Raw genomic sequence first — 21,706 nt, 5'->3', positions numbered from 1 at the left:
AGCCCAGCAGTTCGAGGCTTCAGTGGCCAGGAGTGGCCACTGCATTCCAGTCTGGGCAACAGAGTGAGACTCCAACTCAAAAGAAAAGAAAAAAAAATCCATTGATTTTAATAAGCCTTTTCTAAGAATTGATTTTTCATCTGTTTTCATGAAGATTGAAAAGAGTAGGGAAAAAACTGTATTTTCTGTTCTTCCATTTTTCCATTTAAGGTGATTTATCTCATCAGAAATCCCAGAGATAGTCTGGTGTCTGGTTATTTTTTCTGTTATATGGCAAAATTTCTAAAGAGACCAAAGTCACTGGAACAATACTTTGACGGGTTCATCCAAGGAATGGTGAGTGTATTGCCAAATACAGAACCTGGGGGTTGCTCGGAGTCCTTCACAAGACACCATTGGACACCAGCCTTATATCTCTACATCTCATCACCCCATGGGTATAAGGTTCTGTCACCAATGAAACCCAGATCTGCTAAGTCCACCTACTCTCCCACAGCAGGAGAACGCTAGCCACTCCCTCAGCTTGCCCCATGGTAAGCCATCCTAGGCATCTTCTGAGACTCTAGGGCCTCCAGTACTAACACAGACTACTCATATTCTTCTCCACTCTCGCACTTGGTGGCTTTCTGAAAGTCAGCTTTTCGTTGGCTTCCTGGACAACACAATGCTGACATTTCACCATTTCCCCCTCATGCCTCTTTTTACAACTCCTTTAATCCTCTGTTTCTAAATGTCTCAAAACTGTTTGCAGAACACTGGGACCTCTCTCCTTTTAATTATGCAGAATTTCTGGGATTTTTCAGGTACTTTCAATTTTGCAGTTTTTCTCAGATCTCCATGATGAGTCTCTGTCTCAGCTGTGGTGTCTTGAGCTCCAGTCACCTGCAGACCCTTCACTGGAGAGACCCACAGATACCTCTAATTCAACGTGTTCAAAATTGAGTACCTCTTTCCCCCCATCCCTTGAACTTCTTCTACTGCACATTTATCTTACCCCACCTCTCATCCACATGATTCTGACATTTCACAAGCATCCTCTTTCCCCATCCCACTCCCCATGCCCCTTACCGCTGTCCTTTGTCTAATAATTAATCAAAGCCCACCAGGGATTATAATAAAAACTGGGGCTTATAAAGATTATAACAACAACCAGGGCTTAAATTTAAAGAGGTGTGGGTTGTGTTTCAGCTGTTGCCGAGAATCTTGAAAAGTCTAATCAATAGCGGTAGGTGACGAAGACACATTCTATAGACCTCACGCTGTCTCCATATCGTGCCTCTCTGGGCTTTAAGACTCATGCACAGACCTCTTTCAAATCCACTCAAGAACTAACAGCATCAAAATCTTTTTTGTTGTTGTTTGTTTGAGTTGGAGTTTCACTTCGTCACCCAGGCTGGAGTGCAGTGGCATGCTCATGGCCACCCCAGAGTCTACCTGCTGGGCTCCGGCGATCCCTCCGCCTCAGTCTTCCAAGTAGCTGGAACTACAGGCGCGTGCTACCACACCCGGCCGATTTTTTTTGATTTATTGTAAAGACAAGACCTCGCCAAGTTGTCCGGGCTGGTCTCGAACCCACAGACTCAGGCAATCCGCTCACCTCAGCCTCCCAAAGTGCTGGGATTACAGGCTGAGCCATCGAGCAAAATCTTTATTGTTATCAACTTAACGTAAATATTCTGGGTTGTCTGCAACCTTGTAGAGGAGTGAGGCAAGCTCCTTTTTCCATACAGATGATAAAATCTTGGGAATTTAAGTTCTAGGAGATAATTGTCTTTAGACCCAGGCAACAGATATTCCTGCTCTGGACATATGATAGCAAGGCCTCAGGGGGTCTCCTGCCCTGAATATATTTCCTTCCCAAACAAGGTAAGGAGTCTGTTGGGACAATTACAACCCTCTTATTACCTATGACATAGGGGCCTTGACCCTAGAATCCCTCATGCAAAAGATTCCAAGATGCTCTTTGAGGGCTTGTGTGGTCTCTGCTTTGGGTCCCACCCTCACCCCAGTACTGACCATGTGCACCAGCAGCAGCATGCACCACTAGGCTAGATGTGGCCAGAAGGAAGGTCAAAATGAATGGTTCATGATTGCTATTTGCAGGAGTCATTGAAGGCCATTCACTGTGTTATTTGCTCTTCTTCATGAGATGGGTTCCTTCCCAGAGTTGGTGAGAGGCACCATTTGCTTGACACTAACAAATATCAACCTGATGCCAACCCAATTATCAGTCTAATGTCAACCAAAGGTCCTGTGTGGATCTTACTGGATTTCAATTTTTTGTTTTTTTGAGTTGGAGCCTCACTCTGTCGCCCAGGCTGGAGTGCAGTGGCATACTCACGGCCAACCCCAGCGTCGACCCGCTGGGCTCTGGCGATCCTTCTGCCTCAGCCTTCCAAGTAACCAGAACTATAGGCATTCGCTACCACACTTGGCTAATTTTTTGACTTTATTGTAGAGACGAGCTTTTGCCAAGTTTCCCAGGCAGGTCTCGAACCTGTGGGCTCAGGCAATCCACTTGCCTTGGCCTCTCAAAGTGCCGGGATTACAAACTGAGCCACTGAGCCCGGCCAGATTTCAACTTTTAAAAGCCAAACATTCCTGCTGAACAGTTGAAGGAAAGCAATAACATAATAATCCTGAAACGATATTCATGAGATAACTTAGGAAAATTGAATACTGCTTGGACATGAGCAGATAGTATACAGGTATTGTGAGGTTTATTCTATTTTTTTTGTTGTTGTTATAACATAATTGTTCATGATGTTTTAGTCTGGATAGATGTATTGAAGTATATACCGAGGAAATGATATAATTTCTGGGAGTTTTTCTAAAATAAAACAGTGGAGGGAAAGGGGAAATGAAACAGGCTGAGTTTTGCCACTATCTTCACTTCTGTTCAACGTTGTCCCAAAGCCCTGGCCAATGAGATAAAAAACATTCTATGTGCATTAGAAATGAAGATAATAGTCATTGCTTTAGGTGGATTTAAGAAAATATGAAAGTATGCTCTGATTCCCCCAATTCTTTGCACTATATAGACTATGTTGAACTAGTCTAATACCTAACAATACATTCTGGGATCACTCCATATTAGTAGCTTGGTTCTTTAAAGCACATTTCTCCATTGTCATCTAACCTCCAGAGTGGTTGGCAAGAGGTCTGATGTGATTATGGCAAAGGAAACTTAGTAAAGTTGTCTCCCTGTATCTGCAGGGGTTGGTTCCAGGATCCCCTGGATACCAAAACCCTTGGAAGCCCAGGTCCCGCAATCAGTCCTGTGGAACCCACAGATGTGAAAGCTGACTCTTCACATCTCAGGTTTCCATATCCTGTGAATATTGTATTTTCCATCCCTGGTTGGTTGAACCTTCATACTAAGGTCTGACTGTATATAAAATGGAATACTATTCAGCCCTAAAAAGGAAGGAAGCCCTGTCATGTACAACAACATGGGTCAACCTGGAGGACATTGTGCTAAGTGAGATAAGCCAGGTACAGAAAGACAAATACCTCATGATCTCACTTACATGTGAACTCTGACAAAATTGAGCCCACAAAAGCAGAGAGTAGAGCAGAGATCGACAGGGGTGGGAGGTCTGAGGAATGAGACTAGGGAGATGTTGGTCAAAGGTTACAAGGTTTTAGTTAGATAAGATGAATAAGTTCTGGAGATCTATTGTACAACTTGTTGACTATTGTTAATAATGTATTCTATACTTGAAAATTGCTAAAAGAGAAGATCTTAAACATTCTCACCAGCAAAAAAGGGATGTGAGGTGATGAATATGTTAATGAGTTTGATTTTATCATTTCATAATGTATGCATATCAAAACAGCATAGTATCCACTGTAAACATATTTTATTTGGGAATTATACCTTAACAAAGCTGGTGAGGGAGTCAACATAATAAATTGGACCTCTGCTTCCATAGAGTTTGTAACCTATCCCTCTTACTGTCTAACCCCACTAAGTGTTATATGGATCATGGTTTGACCACATTCGTGACTGGCTGTCCATGAGAGAGAGGAACACCTTCCTGATACTGAGTTACGAAGAGCTGAAACAGGTAACCATCATTTTTATGGTCAGTACACACCGTCTCACCAATACCTTCGCTTCCACTAACTTCCCTATATTTTTCTGTGTCTCCATTCCGCCTTCTCAGTCAAGGTCTAGCCTGGAGAAGAGATATTAAGAGTGAGATTAGGCCGGGCACAGTGGCTCAGCCTGTAATCCCAGCATTTTGGGAGGCCAAGGCGAGTGGATTGCTTGAGCCCACGCGTTCAAGACCAGCCTAGGCGAGACTGCATCTCTACAATAAATAAAACTTGGCGAGACTGCATCTCTACAATAAATAAAAAAATTAGCCGGGCATGGTAGTGCGCACCTGTAGTTACGGCTACTTAGAAAGCTGAGGCAGAAGGATTGCTAGAGCCCAGCAGGTTGACACTGGAGTGGCTGTAAGCATGTCACTGCACTCCAGTCGGGGTGATAGAGTGAGACTCCAACCCCCCCCAAAAAAAAAAAAAAGAGTGAGATTAGCTCCCTGGTCTTCATTGCTGTTTCTGATTGACCCTTCTCAAGATTCATGCTCTTTCTTCATACATTGTTCTTTATTTCTTTTTAGATATAAACATCTAAAGAGATTTTTTTGATGCACTGAGGCAGATTACAATGGCTTATGCTAGCACTGGTGCTTATAAAAATTTGCTTGGCAGGACACAGGAGCTCCTGATGACCTAGTGATGAGTGGGAACTGGAGAAGGAGTTGAGACTGGGTAGAAATGTTTTAGTTCCAGAGATGTGTCCAACTGTTTGACACCTCAGCTTGACTGATATGAAGAGACATGAAGGCATGAAATCGATCTGTGTAAATATTCTGAGATGCCAAGTGATCGAGTGACTAGTGATAGATGGAAAATCTGTCAGATGATGCCCAGAACTGGTAAAGGTGGGTAGAATGTTGAAAAAGAAATTTGACTGATCAGTAGCATCTTAGACAAAATTGAAAATGATACAAGTCTGAATTTTGCTTCTTTCTGAGAAACATGACTTCCCATCACCTTCCTTTGATTACACCTGACCAGTCTCAGCATGAATTTCAGTTTTATTAAGAAACTTTCTGTAATGAGTTTAGCTACTTCAGATACATGATTCCATACCTTCCTATAATTTTTCTTCCAAATCACACAATGAACATTTATTTTAGTTATTTCCACAGATGTGTGTCTTCTTAGAAAACAACCACAGCTTATAAAATAAATAATATTTTAAAGTATTATAGTTCTAGGAGGAAGGTCTATGACTCAAATCTGGTTATAAAAAATGTATTTTCTTATCTTAATGTTTTAAGATCATGTACCAAGTACTAATTGTCAATATAATATTTAAGAGATATTATAAAACTTTATGTGTTACTTAAATACTAGTTATGGGAAACAGTATTATTTGATGGCACAGCCAGGATTTGAAATCAACCCCTTAAATCTTTGTCACACTCTTCCTGAAACTCTCCTTGTTAATTCTGATTTTTGTCTAGAAGCCTTTCTACAAGTCTAATTGGAGACCCTAGTGGCCACATGTGGTGGCTCATGCCTGATATCCAGACTTTTGGGAGGCTGAGGGGAGAGGATTGCTTGAGGTCAGGATCTTAAGATCAGCCTGGGCCACATAGTGAGATTTTGCCTCTACAAAAATTAGTCAGGTGTGGTAGCTTGTATCTGTGATTTCAGCTCCTCAGGAAGCTGAGGTGAATCACTTGAGCCCAGAAGTTCAAGGTTACAGTGAGCTATGAACCAGATACAATAGAGTTATTGCACTCTATCCTCCTTAAGGGAGGGGGGAAAAGAAGAAGAAATCTTAAGCTCTGTCTTTTACTGTTAAGTTATCCTAACCTAACTTTGCAGCAACTTGGATGGATTTAGAGTCGATCATACTCAGTGGTCTATCACAGAAACAAAGAACAGAATACCATATGTTCTCACTCATAAGTGGACCTTGAACAATTATAATACTATAAGAAAGCAATTGGCAGTAGTGGGAAACTGTCAGGGGAGGGGGGTGGGATTGGCAGTTAAGGGAAACTGCTAGGGGAGGGAGGGGCATACCTCATCAACAAGGATACCTGCATAATCAACATTTGTATACCTAACCCTGAATTGTACACCACATCTTTATAATAAAAAAGTTTGGGGGGCACACCTCATCAACAGGGGTGCCTGCCTAATGAACATTTGTATACCCAGCCCTGAATTGTACCCCACATCTTTAAAATTAAACATTAAAAAAAAGTTATCCTAACTTCAATTTCTCAACTATATTGGGAGACCCACAATGATCCTTGCATCTTTTACATACTTTGTGCTCTCTTCTCTTTATCTTTTTTCTTTTTTTCTCCTCATAGCATTCTTCTCATTTCTGTATGTTGTTCCTGTCTTCCTCTTCCTTCTCATCCTCCTCTTTCTTTTTCTCCTCCTCCTTCTCTCTCCCCTCATTTGGAGTTCTCTCTTTCTCATCTTATTTTCTCCATTGTCTTTCTCTTCCACATCTTCTATTTTGTTTTTTTCTTTTAGGACACCAGAAGAACTGTAGAAAAGATCTGTCGATTTCTGGGTAAGAAATTAGAACCAGAAGAACTGAACTTAGTCCTCAAGAACAGCTCCTTCCAGGCCATGAAAGAAAACAAGATGTCCAATTATTCTCTTCTGGGTGATGATTATTTTTTTCAGAATGTGCTACTTACGAGAAAAGGTAAAAGTAATTGGGGTGTTTCAAAATGTATAAGAATACATGGAGGGCATTCCTGTGCTTACACTAGGGTGCTAACAGTTGAGAGGAAAGGATGTTTGAATTTATCAACTTTTCTTGCTTATCAACCAGAGTACTTCTTAGAACCCCTCATCAGGGCATCTCTTTTCATGGAACTGATGTGGGCGGCCGGCACTGGGAGAAAGTTGACTCAGTCCGGTTTGGTTGCCTAACTTACGTGAGGTCATTCGGATTCTCTCTCCTGAAAATTACAAACAGTGACCAGGTTAATTAGCTAGTCCTTCCAGACTTGTAGGCTGTGATTTACCTGGGAAGGATGAGATTGTGGCAGTTCACGTTGAGGCTACCCCACTGTTGAGTTAGCATAGAAAAGCAAAGAAATGTATGAAAGAGTGGCTCAACTGGGAAAGGAAGAGAGGAGAGACTTTGCTATCAGACATTGTAAAGCCCCTGTGATGAAAGATTAATCATGTCCCTAATCTTGGGCTTAAGATGAATGAAAATGTCTACTGCATGAAGTTAAAGAATCCATTTATCCAAAATTCTACAATTCAAATATATCTGGAATAGAACATTCAGCACCTCAGAATGTAACCATATTTGAACACGAGCTCTTTAAGCCAGCATTAGGTTTGTAGGGTAATCTCCAATCCTATATGACTTTTGTCCTTATAAGAAGAGGAAATCTGGATACAGATATGTGCAAACACGGAGAAAACATGAAAGAACAATGAGTGATTACAGGGAACCAATTCCATATTAGACTCTCTGCTATACTATGTATATTTATATGTTAAGAGCAATGATTTATATTTATATGATGTATTATTAATTTATATATAATTATATTATTCTACATTAATTTAATTTATTGGTATAATATGTAAAAATTAATTTATATGTACAAATTTACTATGTAAATATTAATTTGTAAAAATATAGTAATAGGGTCATATACGGGAGGTTGAGGTGAGAGGATTGCCTGAGTTCACGGGTTTGAGACCAGCCCAGGCAACTTGGCGAGATCTCTTCTCTACAATAAATCAAAAAATTAGACAGGTGGTGCATGCCTGTAGTTCCAGCTACTTGGAAAGGTGAAAGGATCATTTTTTTGTGGCTACTGTGAATGGGAGGTTGAGGTGAGAGGATTGTCTGAGTTCACGGGTTTGAGATCAACCTGGGCAACTTGGTGAGAACTCATCTCTACAATACTTTAAAAAATTAGGCAGGCGTGGTGGTGCATGCCTGTAGTTCCAGCCACTTGGAAGCTACTTGGAAAAGTGGAAGGATCCCCTGAGCCCAGCATGTTGAGGTTGCGGTGGCCATGAGCATGCCACTACTCTCCAGCCTGGGTGACAGAGTGAGTCTCCGACTCAAAACAACAACAACAGTTAATAATATAGAATGAAGAGGGGCTGGGCATGGTGCTGTCATTCCAGCACTTTGGGAGGCCGAGGTGGGACGATCACTTGAGCTCAGGAGTTTGAGACCAGTCTGGGCAACATAGTGAGACCTCACCTTAAAAAAATGTATATATACATATATATTTATATATCTATATAAAATTACTGGTATCTAAATCTTTGGCTTCCATGTCCATCACTTTAACTATGTGACATTTTCAGGTTTTTCCTCCTTATCTATAAAATAGAGATCATATTAGTACATTTCTCATTCTTTTGTTCACACTTTCAACAAGTATTTTATTGAGTATGTCCTATATGTCTGTTGCTCTTTGAAACTCTAAGTCTTTGGCAATATGAAAAGTAAATGATGTGACTTTCTAAAACTTACATACATGGGGAAGCATGTCGTGCACATAAACCACACAAAAGGAAATACTTAGAACCTTCCTGCACAATGAGTGTTAGGAAGTAAAATATAGCAAATGTGGAGATGGACAGCTCTATTCTGGGAGGTGAGAGAGAAGATTGATCAGAGCAAAGACTTTAAGAGGCAAGCGGGCAAGACAGGAGGGATCTGAGAGAACAGCATTCCAGGGAGGAGGAACAGGAAATGCAAACAGTCTGAGGAGGGGGGTGCTGCTGCATTTGAGGCAGAGTCAGGAGTTCCCATGTAAAGGAGTAGAGTGAAGGAATGATAGTTACAGGGGATGGAGTCCCAGACAGCAGCCACAGTCACCTGGAGCCATGTAAGCGCCTTAAGTACTTGCACTGGGTGAAGCTGCGAGTCCTTGGAGAATCTGAGCTGAGAAATGGCGCAGTCTGGCTGAGTTTCTCAGGGGACCACAGAGGCTGCCACGATGAGAGCAACTTATAAAGGAGAATGATCAAAAACAGAGAGACCAGTTGCAAATCTATGACAATAATCCAGGTGACAGATGATGCTGACTTGGACCAAGATGGAAGAAATGGAGGTGGTGAAAAGTGGCTAGACTCTGAATGTATCTGAAGTTATACTGGCATTATTGCTGATGAACTGCAGACAAGAAGGCTGGGAAAGAAGAGACGACAGGAAATTATTTCCAGGCAGGTAGAAATGTGAATGGGTATGTTGCCAGGCAGTATAAGGGCCCATCCATGGACCATTGTTCCTTCTGCTATATTCAGTCTCTGTTTCATGTCTTCCAGGCATATCTGGTGACTGGAAAAATCACTTCACAGTGGCTCAAGCTGAAGTCTTTGACAAAGTATTCCAGGAGAAGATGGCAGATCTTCCTCGAGAGCTGTTCCCATGGGAATAATATCCAAAACATTCTGGATCTTATATAGATACTGATATTTGTTCTGCTGTTCTTGTATATGTGCCTGATTAGTGGCCGTGGCATAAATCCTTCAACCTGAAGCCTTATATTACCAAATTGTTGCATCTTTGACTACTTTCTTGTTCAAGATTACCAGGGTTCCCCTAAACATGTCATGGTTTCCCAGACCTTTATAAATGTTTGCAATGTTTCGAACATATGGAATGCTACAGAAATAATAGTTGCATTACCCAAAAATGTGCCCTCATTTTTAAAATAAAAATGAGAAATAGCTAAAGTGATGAATTTTATGGCAAATAACAAGAATAAAAGGAAGAAATTAAATTTCAGAAGCAATTCAGTTTCCTTTTTTTCCATCACATTTATAATTGTTCAGACCTTCAGGAATGTGATTCCCAATCCCATTTTATTTTCATTCTCTGTAGTATTTGACCATAGACCACAAATGGTCTTTATAGATGCTTTTAAAAACATATAAATGGCATAAAGTATAAATGGCAATGTATTCATTGACTTACACGTCTAATTAGCATTTGATATTTGGGTTTCATCAGTGTTGTTGTGTGTAGAGTAGTTTATTATTGACTATTAAGACTTTTGACATTATTTAGTTACCCATTTGTTCATGAATGACTTTCTTCTTGCCAATTTTTCCATATTTAAAGCACTGCTTTGGTGGACTTGATGTAATCAAAAATAGTTTTTCCAGGATGGACATGCAGACATGATCTTGCTGTTTCACTCATTTTCATCTTGATTAGATGTTGACAAATTTTTCTCCGATAGTTTCCTACCAACTTTTGGTCCCATCAACAAGGCATACTAATTCCAATCGCTCTAGCTCCTTCCAAATATTAGTATTTTCCAGACAATTATGTTTTGCAAATTTCTGATCATAGAATATCTCATTGTTGTTGGATTTTGCATTTCTTAGTTGACTAGTGGCTTTAACAACTTGTAAGATGTTGGTGGAACATTGGTCCTTCTCTTCTATTAACTGTGTATTTATGTGTTTTGCCAATTTTCATGCTGTACTGTTGATTTTTGGTGCATTCTTCATAGTTTCTTGTTACTCATCCTTAGTCAATCTTAGAAATTACCTTTTCCTTGTTCTCTTTTCATTCATTTATATTTTCTGTTAGAAGTAGAAATGTTTATGTCACTTGTATCCAAATTTTTCATCATTTTTCTCCTCTTAAGTTCTTCAAAATATGTGTGATGTTTGCACACAAAAATATGACATTTTCTGAAATAGTTTTCAATATATATGAATGGGTTATATGTGACAGCTACAACATAAAGAAAGGAGGATAAAGGAACATGCATGGTGGCAAAGTCTCTAAATTCTTTTTTTTTTAAATTTATTTTTTATTATGATGTTGTGGGGTACAGTTAAGGGTTAGGTATACAATTACGTTTCATTCAGGCACCCTGTTGATATGAGGTGTTTCCCTGTTCCCAGACAGATATTTGCTACTGTTAATCCCATCTCCCTCCCCCCCCCATAGTTTCCCAGTACTGGCAGTCATTTTCTTATAGTATTGCATTGGATGTTTAAGGTTCATTATATGAGTGAGAACATGTGACACTCGGATCTTTGTTTCTGTGAGAGGTCACTCAGTATAGTCTCTAAATTCTAAGTGATACAATACTAATTCCAACTAGACTGTGAAAAGCTTAGTATATCAATTGTAATTCCTAGAGCAACCACTTTATAAAAGACTCTACAAAGATAGGTAGCCAGAATCGTAAGCAATAAATTAAAATATAATACTGAAAAATATTAAAATATTTCAAAATATGGTAGTAAAGGTGGAATATAGGAGAAAAAACCCAGAGAACAAATGATAAAATGTCAATAATTGCATTAAATGTAAATGGTCTAAACTCGCCAACTGAAACACAAAAATACAGCAGAATTATTTAAAAACAAAACTACATACTATCTATGAAAATTAATCTTAATGTAATTATATAAGCAGGTTAAAAATTAAAAGATAAACAATGCAAAAACTGAAAAGAAAACTAAAATGGCTTCATTAATATAAGACTAAGTAGACTTAAGGGCAAGGAGAATTATCAGAAAGAGACTAACATCACAATAAAAGGGTCAACTCACAAAGGGAAAAGACATTTTAAGTGTATATGCATGTAAAAATAGGACTTCAAAATGTATGAAGCAAAAACTGACAGCATGAAAGAGAAATGACAAGTTCATAATTATAATTGGGGAAGCCAATACTCCTTTCTCAGTAACCAACAGAACAAGTAGACAAAATATCTGTAAGAATACCAACCAACCATATTCAATGAACATTTATATAAAATCTCACCTAAAAATAGTAGAATAAATGTTGTTTCTGTGTATATAAGGAATATTCTCCAAGATACACTATATGTTTTAACAATAAAGAGAGAGGGCCATGCAGCTGATGAGCACCTTTCTCTTGGAGAGGAACTAAAGATAGAGGGTGAACCTCTACACTTAAGACAGGACAAGGAGGAACACATTATCAAGATACAACAGAGATATGAAGGGTCCTACAAGAGGAAGAGGGGAAGAAATCAGCTCAAGAACTCTCCAACACAAAAAAGTCCAGAGTCTTTCATTACCCCCACACAATCGCACCAGTTTTCAAATAATGAGTCATATACAGAATGAATTATCCATAATGACATAGAATTCAGCTATGGATGACATTTAAACTCATATAGATCCAAGAGTAAGTGAACTCCTAAACTAGAGAGGCCATGAAACAGTTCAACAATTGAAAGCTGACATGGTCCTTCTAAGAAAGAACCAACTGAATTCCTGTAAATGAAGAGCTTGCCACATATTTTCAAAACACAGACTTAAGATTTAGTAACAGACTTGACCAAGTAGAGGAAAGAATGTCAGAGCTTGAAGATCAATCCTTAGAAGCAACCCAATCAGATAAAAAGAAAGAAGAAAGACTCTCAAAGAATAAACAGTCTTTGAGATATATGGGATTATATAAAGAGACCAAATCTATGTCTCATCAGCATTCCTGAGAGAAAAGGAGAAAACAGAAGCACCCTGGAGAAAACAGATGCAGACATAATCTATGAAATACTCATATCTTGCCAGAGAGGTCAACACACAAATATAAGAAATTGAGAGAACTCCTGCTAAATACTCTATGAAATGCCCATCCCAAAGACACATAGTCATCAGACTACCCAAGATCAACATGAAAAAAAAAAATCTTAAAGGCAGTTATAGAGGAAGGACAGACAACCTACCAAAAAAGACCCATGAGAATAACAGCTGACCTTTGAGCAAAAACCAACCAGAAGTGATTGGGAATCCATTTATAATATTCTTAAAGAAAAGAAATGCCAGCCAAGAATTTTCTACCCTGCCAAACTACGCTTCACAAATGAAGACAAAATAAAGTTCTTCCCAGAGAAACAAGTGCTAAAGGAATTTTTCACTTTTACGTTAGCTTTACAAGAATGTTTAAGGGAGTTCTAAACATGGAAATGAAAGACACTACTTGCCACAAAGCACAAGTAAGCACACAGCTTACAGACCATATGAATTAGCCACAAAAACAGATCACTAAGCAACTCCTTAACAAGATTATGATAGGAACAAACCCTCACATATTTACAGTAACCTTAAATGTTAATGCTGTTAATGCCCCGTTTGAAAGGCACAGAGTGGAAAACTGGATTAAAAAACAAGACTCATTCTTTTGCTGCCTTCAGGAGTCCCACCTCACCTCTAATGACACCCAGAGGCTCGAAGCAAAGAGATGGAAAAAGATCTACCACCCAAGTGGAAAACACAAAAAAAGCAGGGGTTGCTGTTCCTACATCAGATAAAACAAAATTTAAGCCAATAAAAGCAAAAAAAAAAAAAAAAAAAAAAAAAAGACAGTGAAGGGCACCCCATAATGATTGAAGTGTTCAATTCAACAACAATAATGATCTATTTTAAATATATACACACCCAACATAGAAGCACCATTTATAAGCTATTGCTACTTAACATAAGAGAGGACATAGTCACACAATAATAGTCGGGAATTTCAATACCTCACTGATAGCTTTAGATGGATCATCAAGTTGGAAAAGTAACAAATAAATCTTGGACTTAAATTGGACATTCAATCAATTAGTTCTAACAGACATATACACAACTACAAAATATACATCCTTCTCATCTGCACATGGGTCATACTCCAAAAATGACCTCATAAATTAACCTTGAACAAATTCTAAAACACTGAAATCAGGGCAACCCCTTCAGGTCCCCTCCCACTGTGGGAGCTTTTCTATCTTCTCAATAAATTCTGCTTTTTTTTTAAAAAAAAAGAACAAAAAAACAAAAACCCCAAAACAAAACAACAGCAACAACAAAAACCTGAAATCATACCAAGCATCTGCTCTAACCACAGTGAAATCAGCATCAAGAGGAATCCTAAAAAACACACACATGCATGGAAATTAAATAACTTGCTGCTGAAAAATTTCTAGGGTAGACAACAAATTTAAGACAGAAATTAAAAAACAATTATTTGAAACAAAGGAAAGTGAACACACAACATGCCAAAACCTCTGGGATGCTGCCAGATCAACAAGTTGGAAAGTTGATTCTTTGAAAGAATAAGCAAAATCAACTGATCCTTTGCCCAACTAGGGGTTGGGAGAGAGAGAGAGTGAGTGAGAGAGAGAGAGAGAGAGAGAGAGAGAGAGAGAGAGAGAGAGAGAAATACACTCACAAACAAAAATGGTGATATTATAACAGATCCAGAAGAAATACAAAAGATTATACACATAAACTAGAAAATCTAGAGAAAATGAATAAATTCCTGGAGATGCAACCTCTCAAGATCAAAACAGGAATAATTTGAAACCCTGAATAGACTAATAAGGAGCCATAAAATTAAGTCAGTAAGAAGAAAAAGAAAAAAAAAATCTTACCTACCAAAAATGTCCAGGACTTGACAGCTTCACAGCTGAATCCTACCAGTCATACAAGGAAGAACTGGTATCTAAATTACAGGTATTATTTCAAACAATTGATAAGGAGGGGCTTCTTTCTAACTCATTCTATGAAGTCAACATCATCCTGATACCACCCCCTAAAAAGGCAAAACTACAAGAAAGAAAGAAAACTACAAGCCAATATTCTTGATTAACATAAATCCAAATATCTTCAACAAAATTCTAGAAAATCACATCCAGCAGTATGTTCAAAAACATTATCCCTCCTCACAATCAGGTCATATTTATTCCTGGAATGCAAGGCTAGTTCCACATAAACAGAAGTAAAAACAAGGACCATGATATTATCTCAATAGACACACACACACACACACACACACACACACACACACACACACACACAAGAAATTGAGATAATCCGATATCCCTTCATGATAAAAACCTTCAACCACCTAGGCATCAGATTCACATTCTTCAAAATAATAAGAGCCATTTATGACAAACGCACAGCATACTTAATGGGCAGTAATTGGAAACATTCTCCTTAAGAACTGTAACAGGATAAGGAGGCCCATTCTTACCATTCCTATTCAGCATAGTACTGGAAGTCCTGGCCAGAGCAATCAGGCAAGGGAAATAAATAAAACGCATACAAACAGGAAAAAAGGAAGTGAAATGCTCACTTCCTCCTATACTGTTGATGGGAATATAAGCGAATTCAACCCCTTTGGAAAGCAGTTTGGAGATTTCTCAAAGAACTAAAAATAGTAAGAATTGGTTGCCTACTCCAATGTGCATAAGAGTGTTTCCTGTATTTTTTTCTAGGATTTTCTCATTTGGGGTTTTACGTTTAGGTCTTTGATCCATTTAGAGCTGATTTTTGTATATGGTGATAGGTAGGGGTCCTGCTTCATTCTTCTGCATGTGGTCAGCCAGTTTCCCCAGCACCATTTACTGAATGGATTCTCCTCTCCCCAGTGGTTGCTGGTGGGGGCTTTGTCAAAGATGAGTTGGTTGAGAAATTGAGGTCTGGCCTCCAGAATCTCTGTCCTGTACCACTGGTCTATATGCCTGTTTTTGTACCAGTACATGGCTGTTTTGATTATTGTATTCTTATAGTGGAGTTTAAAGTCTGGAAGTGTGATACCTCCCACTTTGTTCCTTTTACTGAGGATTGCTTGGGTTATTCTTGCTCTTTTTGTTTCCATATGAATTTCTGTACTATCATTTCCAGGCTTGAGAAGAATGATGCTGGTAATTTGATGGGTATTGCATTGGATCTGTAGATTGCCTTGGGTAGGATGGACATCTTGACAATATTGATTCTTTCAATCCATGAGCAAGGAATGTTTTTCCATTTGCTTGTGTTATCTTTGATTTCTTTGAGCAGTGTTTTGTAGTTCTCAAAAAGGTCTTTCATTTCTCTGGTTAGGTAGATGTCAAAGTATTTCTTTTTTTTGTGGCTAGTATGAATGGAATTGTGCTTTTTATTTGGTTCTCTGTCTGTTTGTTGCGGGTGTATAGAAATGCAACTGTCTTTTGCACATTGATTTTGTATCCCGAAATTTTACCAAAGTCACTTACCAGTGCAAGGAACTTTTTGACTGGGTCTCTTGGGTTTTCAAGGTATAGGATTCATATTGGCTGCAGAGGGATAGCTTACCTTCTTCTTTTCCTGCTTGGATACTCCTAATTTCCTTCTCTTGCCTGATTGTTCTAGCAAGGACTTCCAGCACTGCAATGAACAAGAAGGGTGAGAATGGGCAGCCTTATCTTGTTCCTGTTTTTAGGGAAAATGCTTCCAACTTCTGTCCATTAAGCAATATATTGTCTGTGGGTTTATCATAGATGGTTCTTTGATAACTGTTTTGAGAAATGTTCCTTCTATGCCTAGGCGTTCAAGGGTTTTTATCAAGAAGGAATGCTGGATTTGGTCAAAAGCTTTTTCTGTGTCTAATGATATAATCTTGTGGCTCTTGTTTTTATACCTGTTAATGAATTGAATTATGTTTATGGTCTTGTGAATGTTGAACCAACCCTGCATCCTGGGGATGAAGCCTACTTGGTCATGGTGGATGATTCTTGAGACGTGTTGGATCCCATTTGCTAGAATCTTGTTGAGAATTTTTACATCTATGTTCATCAAGGAGATTGACCTATAATTCTCTTTCCTTATAAGCCGAAAATCATTACAATAAAATAATTGGTTCCAATGCTACACTATTTAATATGAAGTGATTTGTTTTTCACTATTTTGTAAAAAAAAAAAAAACAAAAGTGTATGGTTAAGTTGCTGGTAGGTGATCCGCAAGATGTCTCCAGTGCAAAGGGTTAATTTTAACTAGACTGTGAAATGCTAAGTATATTTATTACAGTAATCCCTAAAGCAACCACTTAATAAAAGACTATACAAAGATATATAGTCAGAGTCATGAGATAAAAGTAATATTAAAAATATTAAAATAGCTGGGCTCGGTGGCTCAGCCTGTAATCCTGCGCCTTTGGGAGGCTGAGGTGAGTGGATTGCCTGAGCCCACGGGTTTGAGACCCGCCTGGGCAGCGAGACCTCATCTCTACAATAAATCAAAAAATCAGCCGGGCGTGGTAGCACATACCTGTAATTCCGGTTACTCGGAAGGCTGAGGCGGAAGGATCACCGGAGCCCAGCAGGTCGAGGCTGCGGTGGCCGGAAGCGGCCACTGCACTCCAATCTGGGTGACTGAGTGAAACTCCAACTCAAAAACAACAACAACAAAAAACAAACAAACAAAAAACAAACAAACAAAAAAAATATTAAAATATTCCAAAAAATGGAACAGAGTAGCAAAAATACGGATAAAACAAATAATAAAATGCCAGTATTAAATGTAAATGTTCTAAATTTATCAACTAAAACACAAGGAACAGATTTTTAAAGGAACAAAACTATATGCTATCTACAAGAATCCACTTTCAATGAAATTATATAAGCAGGTTAAAATGTAAAGATATACAATAAAAACTCTACAAAGAAATTTGTTGTGGGCTATATTAATAAAGATTAAGTAGACTTTAGGGCAAGGAAAATTATTAGGAAGAGACATTACATCATGATAAAGGGGTCAATTTACAAAGAACATATAAACACCCTAAATATGTATGCATGTAAAAATGGGACTTAAAGATGTATGAAGCAAAAACTGATAAAACTGAAAAAGAAATGAACAAGTTCATAATTATAATAGGGTCTGTCAATACTCCTCTGTTAGGAATCAATGGAACAAGGAGACAAACCCTCTACAAGAATACAAACCAACCATATCTAATTGACATTTATAGAAAAGCTCACCTAAAATAACAGAATACAAGTTATTTTCAAGTATATATAAACTATCAACCAAGATAGACTATCTCCAGGGTCATAAAACAAATCTTAAATTTTAAAATTTAATTATGCAACATATGTTCTCCTAGCATAATGGAAGTAAATAAGTACATAACAGAAAGGTAACAGAAAACTTTTCAAATACTTTGGAAAACAACCACCTTCTAAATAATCCATAAGCCAAAGACAAGAGAAATTAGAAATTATTTTAATGGAAAAATATGAAAGTAAAAAACATCAAAATATATGGTACACATTAAAAATGCATAGGAAAATATAGTATTAAATGCTTATATTAGAAATGATGATATTGGGAAAATTGAACATCTACATGGAAAATAATAAAATTGGACCCATATCTTATGCAAAACAATGAAATTGGATCCTTGTCATACACAAACATAAACAAAATAAATTAAAGATTTAAACATAGGACTTGAAACTGTAAAACTTCTAGAAGAAAACATAGGAGAAAATCTTACTGACATTGGTCTTAGCAATGTTTTTTAAGATATGAGAAGAAAAAGCACAGACAACAAAAGCAAAAATAGACAAATGGGACTACATGAGGCCAGAAAGTTTCTACACACCAAAAGAAACAACCAACAGAGTGAAAAGGCAACTAGAGTCGGAAAATGTTTTGCAAACCATGTATCTGATAAGAGATGAGAAAAATATGTAAGAATCTCTCATAACTTAATAGTAAAACAGCAAATAATCTGATTTTAAAATGGGCAAAGGACTCAAATAGACCCAAGAGACCCATTTGTATATCTTTCCCGAAAGATATACAAATGGCCAACAGGTACATGAAAATATGTTCAACATCCTAGTCACCAGGGAAATGCAAATCAAAGCAACAGTGACATATCACCTCATACCTGTACAGTGTTGATGAGAATGCAAAATGGTACAACCACTGTGGAAAATAGCACTGAGTTTCCTCAAAAGTTAAAAATAGACCTAATCTAATCTAGCAATCCCACTGCTGAATATTATTTAAAAAACAATGGGCATCAGTATGTTGAAGAGATATCTGCATTCCCGTGTTTATTGCAGCACTATTCACAATAGTCAAGTTATGGAGACAATCTAAATGACCATCAGTTACTATATAGATTAAAAAAATGAGTGTATACATGCAACGTACTATTCAGCCTTGAGCAAGAAGAAAATCCTGTCATATGTGACAGCATGGATAAACCTGAAGGATGTTATGCTAAGTGAAGTATACCAGGCACGAAAGGACAAAGACTGCATGATTCCACATATGTGAGGTATCTAGAATAGTCAAACTCATAGGAACAGGGAGTAAAATGATACAATGATGATTGCCAGGGGCTGGGAAGGAAAGAAATAATAAGCACAACAGAATTCAATAAAATTGGAAACAGAAAAGTAATAAAGAAAATCGATGAAACAAAAGTTGATAACTTGGAATAAATAAAAGTAACTTGATAACACTCTAATGATCTTTATCGAGAGAGCAAGAGTGAGAGAGAGAGATGAATAACACATTCCAACATCTGGAATGTGAGAAGAGATTTCACAGATATTTGAAAAATAATGAGAGAGTACTACAAACAACTCTATGTACACAAATTCAACAATTTGTAGTAAATGAACCATTTCCTCAAAAACCACAATGTACTAAAACTCACCCAAGATGAAATAGAAAACGTGGATTGTCCTATACATAACAAAGAAATTAAATTGATAGTTTAATACTCCTATGTAAAAGAAATCTGCAGGCCTCCATGATTTCTTTAGTGAATTCGACCAAATACTAAAAGAAAAATACCAACTCTATGCATTCTCTTCCAGAATATCGAATAAATGTAAACACTTCTCAACTCTTTTTATGAAATGAGCATTATCTTCATACTAGGAATAAACAAAGTATCAAAAAAGAAAAGAACAGGCCAATATTGTTTGTAAGCACAGATCCAAAAATTCTGAACAAAATAGTAGAAATTGGAACCCAGCAATATATACAAAGAATAATAAACCATGCCTAGGTGGGCTTTGTCCTAGGGAAGCAAGGCTGATTCAATATTAAAAAATCAATCAATACAATCTACACACCAACAGGCTAGAGTAAAAAAAATCTCATGTAAGCATATCAGTGGATGCGGAAAATTCATTTAATAAAATTCATCATACATTCTTGATAAAAGTCTTTAGTTAGCTAAGAATAGAAGGAAATTTTCTATACCTAATAAAGAATAGCTTCAAGAAACTATAGTATATTACACTTAATAGTGAAAGAATACTTTCCCCCCAAAATTGAAAACAAGGCAAGGATGTATATGATCACCACTTTTATTCATCAACATAATGGAAGTCTTATTCAATTCAATAATTCAAGAAAAAAAGTCATACATTTTGGAAAAGAAAAAATAAAACTCTGTTTATTTGCAGACATCATAAAATATACTTAAGCTAAAAGTGAGTTTAGCAAGATTACAGAATATATGATCAATACATAAAAATTAGTTGCACTTCACTAGAGTAGCAGAGTACTATAAAAAACTAAAAATTTTAAGATGCCATTTATAATAGCTCCTCACAAAAAGAAAGCACAGGCATAAGGAAAATATGTACAGGTTTTGGATGCTAAAAATTGCAAAATGCTAATAAAAGAAATCAAAGACCTAAACATATGGGAAGACATACTGTGTTGATGGTTTGGAAGACTAAATGTAGTAAAGACGTCAATCCTCTCCCAATAGAGCTAAAAAGTTAACCTGATCACAATCAAAATCCCAGCAGCAGTTTTGTAGATATAAACAAGCTGATTGAAAATTTGTATGGAAAAGAAACTAAAGTAGCTGAAAAAGTGATGCTGAAAAAGAAGAATTAAGTTGAAGGAATTATACTCACTGATTTTAAAACTTACTATAAAGAATCAGTAATGAATACAGTGTGGTGTCATCATGGAGACAGTATCAAAAATCCCAAAATAGATGCACACAAATAGATGCACACCAATAATATGATTTTTGGCAACGGCACAGAGCCAATTACATAGAGAAAGGATATTGCTTTCAGTAAATAATGTTACTACAAATTAACTTTGACCTACATTTCACACCTTATAAAAATAATTCAAAGTGGATCATAGATCGAAATACAAAACATAAGATTATACACTTTTAGAAGAAAATACAGGAGAGAATCTTTATGACTTGGAGTTAGGCAAAAAGTTCTTAGAAATGACATCAAAACGCAACCTGTGAAATAAATGTGAGAAATCAGACCTTGTGAAAGTTTATGTATGTATGTATGTATGTATGTATGTATGTATGTATGTATTTATTTTTTGAGTTGGAGTCTCACTCTGTCGCCCAGACTGGAGTGCAGTGGCTGCTCCCGGCCACCGCAGCCTTGACCTGCTGGGCTCCGGCGATCCTTCCGCCTCAGCCTTCCCAGTAGCCGGAATTACAGGCATGCGCTACCACGCCCGGCTGATTTTTTTTTTATTTATTGTAGAGATGAGGTCTCCCTGCTCGGGCGGGTCTCGAACCCGCAGGTTCAGGCAATCCACTCACCTCAGCCTCCCAAAGGCACGGGATTACAGGCTGAGCCACCGAGCCCGGCGAAAGTTTATTTTTCTAAAAGTTACTCTTCAAAATAACATATTAAGCGAACAACAAAAACAACAACAAATAAACCAGAGATGGAGAGGAAATACTTATAAATAGCATATGTGGTAAAGGACTTGTTCCCAGAATATATAAAGAAAAAACATTTTTTACAGGAACAAAATATTTGGACAAACACTTCACCAGAGAAGATATACTTGAATATAGCGAGAACAGAATAATGGCATAATGGATTTTCATGCGTGTAGTACCAAGATTTGATCATT

At 37.5% G+C, this 21,706-nt stretch overlaps 1 protein-coding gene across 1 annotated transcript in view; it reads left to right on the top strand.

The window, feature by feature from the left end:
- The window catches only part of SULT2A1 (sulfotransferase family 2A member 1), a 13,721-nt gene extending 4,175 nt beyond the window's left edge, over positions 1-9,546 (top strand). Inside the window, exons 3-6 of the mRNA XM_008054161.1 lie at positions 211-340; positions 3,976-4,070; positions 6,577-6,754; positions 9,364-9,546. Of these exons, the coding sequence (XP_008052352.1) occupies positions 211-340; positions 3,976-4,070; positions 6,577-6,754; positions 9,364-9,476 (516 nt within the window). The 3' untranslated portion in view covers positions 9,477-9,546. The remainder of the gene's footprint in view (positions 1-210; positions 341-3,975; positions 4,071-6,576; positions 6,755-9,363) is intronic.
- Positions 9,547-21,706: the final 12,160 nt, after the last annotated feature.

Source organism: Carlito syrichta, unplaced genomic scaffold (genome assembly GCF_000164805.1).
Source record: "Carlito syrichta isolate Samal-C Ts95f unplaced genomic scaffold, Tarsius_syrichta-2.0.1 Scaffold289177, whole genome shotgun sequence".
Taxonomy (NCBI): Eukaryota; Metazoa; Chordata; class Mammalia; order Primates; family Tarsiidae; genus Carlito; species Carlito syrichta.
This window is presented reverse-complemented; position numbering and strand designations above follow the sequence as displayed.